Source organism: Arachis ipaensis, chromosome B6 (genome assembly GCF_059453495.1).
Source record: "Arachis ipaensis isolate K30076 ecotype BB chromosome B6, ASM5945349v1, whole genome shotgun sequence".
Taxonomy (NCBI): Eukaryota; Viridiplantae; Streptophyta; class Magnoliopsida; order Fabales; family Fabaceae; genus Arachis; species Arachis ipaensis.
Genome location: NC_142441.1, coordinates 131,741,691 through 131,748,813, shown reverse-complemented (window position 1 = coordinate 131,748,813; position 7,123 = coordinate 131,741,691). Strand labels below are relative to the sequence as shown.

The 7,123-nt window shown below is 39.9% G+C and overlaps 1 protein-coding gene and 1 pseudogene across 2 annotated transcripts; both read right to left on the bottom strand.

Moving 5' to 3' along the window:
• Positions 1-784: 784 nt before the first annotated feature.
• Positions 785-1,255, bottom strand: LOC148562763 (DEAD-box ATP-dependent RNA helicase 47, mitochondrial-like). Its single transcript, XM_088490986.1, has one exon. It carries the CDS (start codon positions 1,253-1,255, stop codon positions 785-787), a length of 471 nt encoding a protein of 156 aa, XP_088347112.1.
• LOC107604857 (DEAD-box ATP-dependent RNA helicase 47A-like) lies at positions 1,120-6,081 on the bottom strand (annotated as a pseudogene). The gene is made up of 2 exons (XR_015885884.1): positions 5,660-6,081; positions 1,120-2,722 (listed from the first exon to the last, which is right to left on the bottom strand). The product of XR_015885884.1 is annotated as a DEAD-box ATP-dependent RNA helicase 47A-like (transcript).
• Between the last annotated feature and the right edge of the window lie 1,042 nt (positions 6,082-7,123).

Genomic DNA, 7,123 nt, shown 5'->3' with positions numbered 1-7,123 from the left:
ATGTGAAAATGGGAAAGCAAGACTGACCTCTGAGTAATTGCATTAGCACCAGTTTATTGGGCAAATTTCAAGACTGCCTGCTGACTACATGGCCTAGCAGACTAAACAACAATATCCTTAGGGTTCTCAATAGCAACAATAATCCTGCTTGGATATTTAAGTTGCCGTAGCAAGGAGCTCGATTCAAAAAGCAGGAATTTACAGCTAGAGAATATAAGTTGAAAATGCAACCCCGGAAGACACAAGACTTAGGCTCTAGGAGGAAACTTTACCAAGTGAAAATTTTCCAGTTAAACATTGTGCAATGTTGTCTACTACCATGGAAATTCAACTTTTTATTTAAATGGAGAAACATAGAGGTTCAAAAATGAATATCCTATTCTCCAAGTTCTAAACCAGAAACTTCTGCAGCAGCAGTTAACAAAAATGTTATATAGCTATTTTCTATGATTACATCAGCAGATTCAAAACCAGCATCAAATTTCATACTGAATTACTTTGAGGTCACAGAAAGTGATGATAAGAGGAGAAAAAGAGAAAGAAAAACTGAATTCAGATTTGAAACATTATAAGAACTTGATAACAACAATCATATATGAAGAAAAAGAAAGATGCAGATGAGGGGGACTCTGTCAACTATAGTTGATGACATGCTTGACTTACAACGTAAATTATAAGGTGAGTTTTTGTTTTAGAGTATGCACTTGCAAGTAGAAGTTGTCTATTCTTGAAAACATGCAAGAGCTAAAACCTAGAGTATAGCTTTGTAAACCTCAACTAAACCTCATTTTCTTGAAGTGCTGAGTGCTTTCTCTTCTTGGTTGACAAGCATCTTTCCCTCAACAAAATCGCAGAACGCCACAGTTACTCCAAGCTGCTTCTCCATTTTCTTCACAATAAACACTTCGGACTCTTCACATATGGTCAGCACTGTACCATCCCTACCAAGCCGACCAGTTCGGCCTGCTCGGTGTGCATAGTGAGTTGAATCCGTAGGTAAGTCCAGATTAACCACGAGATCACATTCTGCCACATCCAAACCTCTAGCTGATAATTCATTTGTCACTAGAACTCTCACCTCGCCATTCTTGAATTTCTTCAAAGTTGATGACCTAGCAAGCTTCCCAAGATCCCCATGCAACTCTGCCGCTTTCATTCCACAGGCCTCCTTGAAGACGACATCCTTTAGTTGCTTAGTGTTGTTCATGAAAGCTATTACAACTTTTGCATCCAAGGCATGAATACACTTTCTCATGGTATCGACCTTATGCTGTAACCTTGCTACACAGTAATAGTGTTTCAAAGCCGGAGGCAAACTCTCTACTGATGCCTGAGATGGCTTAGTTGGGTCTGGAGTAGAACCGACCGAAGGCCTTGACAAATTGATAGGGGCCGAAGGCGAGACAGTATCAAGCGGGATAACTTTCTTAGCTTGGACGAGAAGTGGATCACATCCCCAGCTTCTCGCTGCTCTTACAACAGAAAACGGCACAGTTGCAGACACCATAATTAACTGACGCTCAGTCCTTTTAACATTTGGATCCGGGTCTGCACCTGATCTCCTGCCTACATGCTCCAATATCCGGTGCATGTCCTCCCAAAAATTGAATGACAAGAGCTCATCAACTTCATCCAATACCAAATAGCGACAGCCATGTGTCCGAAGCTTCCCTGCTGCACTAAGTTCCGCTATCCTACCAGGTGTGCCAACAACAATGGCAGGTTTATTCTTCTTGAGAGCTTCTTCCTGCCTAGTTCGGTTCGCACCTCCCACAAGCTGCTAAACCACTTTCTTGTTCTCCACTCCTAGTATGTTCTCAAACTCCCTCACTATCTGCATCCCTAGCTCCCTAGAGGGAGCAACAACCACTGCTTCTATTCCCATTTTCCCACCAGAATCACCACCACTGGCACTCTTGGAAACTTTGTTCATCAGTGGACCAATAGATGATAGTATAGGAAGCAGATAAGCCAATGTCTTCCCCGAACCCGTGTAAGACTGAATTATGACATCATGGTTCTGCAGAATGGTAGGAACAGCTGTAGACTGAACTTCAGTTGGAACACTGAACCCCTCTTTCTCCAGTCTCTCAATCAGAACAAGGGGCAACCCAAGTTCAGAGAACGATTTTGCTGCAAATGGGGCAGCCTCGATTTGTTGTTTCTTCCTCTCAACAATCCCAAACGCTTTCTTCTTCTCACTGGAAGCAATAGGTTTCCCTATGCCTTTGCTCTTAAGGGACCCAGGGGATGAACCCAACAATGGCTTTACCTTGCTGCTAGACTTGCCACCTTTGTTAATTGGTTTATCAACTTCACCTTGGAAACCAACACTTGAGAGGGTTAAGGAACCATGATTGGGTGGTTCCACTTGGCTCATACAATGAATACTTGTGTGCAACAAAGAAGAAGCATTTTTATGAGTAGCCAATGCTCTTCTAATGGGGAAGGACTCTCCAACAAGAAGAAGAAACCTAGATGACATCAAAGCTGGCATCTTTCTAACAAAACTAAGAACAAAATACTATCCTTATCCTTACTTATCCTTACTTCCTTACTTAATATCTTAAAATCCAGACATGTAGCTCTAGGTGTCACAATATCCTTCTTCCTGATGTTTGTTTACTTTCCTCCATTGGCATTGAAAAGTCATCAAATGTGATGAAAGCTAGAAGTCCTCAAAGTCTTACCACGTGCTGGTCATAGATGGAAATTTCAACACCTAATTAAAGTACCTGTTAGTTCAAAAACGTAATAAATGTAAATTTAAAATATCAAACAAGTGTGTTTGATATTTGGCCAATCTATTTTGAGAATCTACTCTGTTACATGCATCATTGATGTAAACTTTACCTATAAAAAAAAGTTATTCATTCATCAAAAGGGTAAAATCTTTTTGAGAAAAAGAACCCAATTCATCCCTTCTTTCTTATAACCAAGATTGCGAGAACCGAACCGGCCATCGAACCGATTGAGTAACTGGTTCAATGGTTCAATGGTCCAACCGTGATCGAACCATAGTCGAACCGGTTTCGTTAAATATAAAATAAAATGATTAAAAATACAATATAAATATTTTAAAATTTTAATTCAATCATTCATATAATAATAAAATTTAAAATTTTATGACCCATCCACTAACTAAACTATATCCCATATCATCATTAAAATTCTACATTCAAATTCAAACATCAAAATTTAGAACTAAAAAAATCATGGCATAAAATACTATATCCACATTCAATCAACAATCACCAACAATCAATAATAATATCAATAATTATTTAATTAGACAAAACTCACTCAATTAATGCCAAATTACTAATTAAAAATAGCTATGAACCAATCTCAGCAGCAATATTTTTTCAAGATGTGCAAAACAAACCATCCCTGCCCCCTGAAAATCCTAAAAGGAAAGAGATTTATCGATAATTGACCAACTTCTATTTTAACATTCAAACCTTCTAAACATTTCTCCTAAAAAATTGGTACAACCTCAAAGAAGAAAAGTCTAAAACCCAGCTTTATGTTTCAGTTGCAGTTACAACTTACAACATAGCATACCTTCAACAAGCATAAAACAAAGGGATAAAACAGAACCGAATTACAAATTACAAATATACATACAGCAATTACAGCAAAATTACCCAAACTCCTTGTTAAGGCTGCTGGCGGCAGCATTAGTACCGGCCTTATCGGAGGCACCATATTTGGAAACAAGATCATCCTTCACTCGCTCTAGAAACGCAATAGGAACCTGCCTTCCAGCAGATTCATCCGCAACAACACAGTAAGCAGAAAAACGACAATGCAGCATTTCAAATCACTCAAACACAATGAGAATTCCACTCTAACAATCATCTGAGCAAAAATGCATACATATATACACAAAATTGAATCAGAGGAAAACAGATCCAGAGAGAAAAAGAGAGGAACCGACTGAAGCCATTATCGACGAGGAAGTTGAAGGTGTGGTTGTCGCAGTTGTAGGTGAACTTGTTGTTGGAGGAAGGAAGCTTCTGGAGGCACTGGAACGACGGTGAGGAGAACAGGCACGTTTGCGACGGCGAGGAGAACAAGACTGAGTAGACGTTCGCGACGTCAAGCAACAGAAACGTTCGGCGGCAACAACGGCACCCTCGGGCTCGAGGACGACGATGACAGGTCCGGCATTGACAACCTTCTGGCGACAACGACGAGGATAGGTCCGGGCTTGACGGCACCCTCGGGCTTGACAACGCGAGGAGGAGAGAATACCTTCGAGAAGCGAGGATGGCAATCACTGGTTGTCACCGCCGATAGTGGTGGGGAATGATGGTGGCTGAAAAGCTTTGTTGATTTTGCTCTGATAGGGTTAGGGTTGGTCAGTTTGAGGCTTTGGGCGTTTGTGGAAGATTGAAGAGGGAGGGGTGTTCTCAAGGTTCTGAAAACCGAACCGATCATCGAACCGCTTTAGTTACCGGTTTATTGGTTTAGTAGTTTAATCGATCCAACCGTGGTCCAACTAAAAAAATCGTTTTATATTAAAATAATAAATAAACACTTCAAAACATAATTATAGTCTAATATAAATTTTAAAATATCTTCTAAATTAAAAAACTACATGAAATGTTATCAACCACAATCTTAAGATCTTTAGATAGTAAAAACTTAAATATTTTAATGAAGTGAAGCTTTTGCTTTCAAAGTTTGCTATAAGAGAAACCAAAATTCTTTCTTCATCATATAAATGTTTGCTTTGATGACATTAATCAATAAAGCAATTATATCCAAAAAATATCAAACCATTTCCAACTCTGGTTTAAATTTATCCAAGCAACAAAGAAAAAGAATCAAAGGTTTCATCACCAAAAAAAAAGAATGAAGGTTCCTCGAAGTAGCAGCTGTACAATCCACATCATTTAACACAAACTAGAAGTTTAGAAATCTCGTTCTTCCATAGCTGCAGGCTCAAAGCTATCGCCACCTAAATCTAACCTGCCACCTAACATATCACAAATTTCTAATCAAGAGGAGACTCAAACTTGCAGGCTCACAGTAAAATTGTATTCACTTAAGGAGACTCAAAACAAATCAGAAAAGCAAAAGGATTTCACAATAACCCAAAGCTAACTTGACATTTTAATGCCCCTTCATTGCGTTACTCAATAAATCATCAAAACAGCCGCAATCCAAGGACATGTAAATCACAAACTTGACCCTACACTTGTCTACTTTGCCATTGAACAAAGCTGGAAACATAAAACAAAGTTACAGGTAAATTCTAGTTTCTAACCATGCCAACCCAAATTTCAACACCTCTAAATTCTATTAAAAGCTCAGTTACTAATATGCAAGGTCAATTATTAGAGCGTGGTCCTCAAAATCTTAGTAAAACAACACATAATTTCAATTCAGCAACATTAAACCAAGATAATCCATATTGATCAGCATCATGCCATAATTCATCTTTACTGACTGAGGTATTATTATCAGCAACACATTGACACACAAAACAGCAGCATAGAAGAACCAAAGCTAATCAATAATCACTAAATTAAAATAATAAAATCACAACATACACAAAACAACAGCATAGCAAAACCAAACAGAGAAATAAATTTCACACATCAGAAATTACCAAAACACACAAAGAAAATAAAAGAAGAAAGCTACAAACCCTAAGATGGAAGACGTGGCGTGACTGAGTGTCGCGGACGACAAGGACCGCGGTGAGTAGGACGACTGAGAAGTAGACAGCGGCGCAGCTGAGAAGTGGATGACGGCTTGACCGAGATGAGGAGGAAATGGCAGCGCCTGCGATGATTCTTCCTCTATGGGAGCGCGACGGCGGCGAAAGAGAGCACCTTCGAAGCTAGAAGCCTTGAACAGAGCACGAAAGAGGGAGACACCGAGACAAGGAGCACCTTCGAACGGGACAGTGGCTGCGGTGGAACAAAGCTAGCGCCGGCAGGACTGTGGCTGCACGTAAGGGAGGGGCTGAGCTTGCTGGCATTGAGAGGAACGGCTAGCTCGAGGGTGATGGGAGGGACGAGGGAGGGTGCGCTGCTGCGCCGTTGGAGATTTGGAGTGGGTTAGGGTTGGTAACGTAAGAGTTGGGAAGGGGGTTAATGAATGCTAAACGGTGCGTTTTGAGTGTTTTTGGGCAAAGCAAAAAACCGGCCGGGTCCCGGTTCGACTCGACTGACCGGTTACCGGCTGGTTTAGTGGTTCAACAATGGTTTTTATTTTTTTCGGTTTGGCATAAAATCGAATCGTAATTCTCATCGGTTTGCGGTTCAACCGATTCAATCGGACGGTTCGAACCGGTTTTCAGAAGATTGGGTGTTCTCATTATGGGCTGAGCGTTTTTTTTTTTGGGTTGGGACCAAAACGGCGCCGTTTTGGTGTTGATTAGAGAAGGGAACATTTTAAAAACCTGGCCGATTCATCGGTTAACCACTGGTTCGACCGGTTTTTGCAGAATGATATTAGATGTCAATCGGACCGGTTAGATAACCGGTTTTCGATTAATCTGGTTAAACTGGCCGGTCTGGTCCGATTTTCAAAACATTGCTTATAACCTATTTTTTATGCATCACAAAATTTTCATTTACCCAAGCATCACCATTATCACGCACAATTACTTCATTATCATACAGACAGTCACAACATATATTGGGTATACATAAAAGATTGTCTCTGATTTTGAACATGAGGTTGCTGCCTTCTGAGGTTGGTGTATCACCGATAGTTCTACATGAATGAATCATGGAGCTGCTGTTCCTCTCTCCCTCTCCCTCCCCCTATGTGTCTGAAGCCCCATTCATTTTTATTATCAAATTCTTCCACTCTAAGTTATTAGTAAATATGTGTCTTAAACTAAAAACAAGACAGCACATGCCCCTTGATATTTATTTATTTTTTTACTTGGGCCAACCAAGCATGATTAAAATAGAACAAGCTCACTGCAATAGTCCAAAACAACAACGCAGCACCTTCCTTTTTTTTCATTACTTATTTGTTTATCTTTCAGAAATCATGAACGGCAAGAAAACACCTAACTTCAAAGATTATGTAAGAAACTTTAACAAGGTTAACTTACCAAAAATCTAACTACAATATCTAAAGTGTGAGAAACTAA

Bases quoted from the DNA above. Each gene is read 5' to 3' on its own strand.
- LOC148562763 (XM_088490986.1), bottom strand. From the start codon at position 1,255: ATGAGAAAGTGTATTCATGCCTTGGATGCAAAAGTTGTAATAGCTTTC.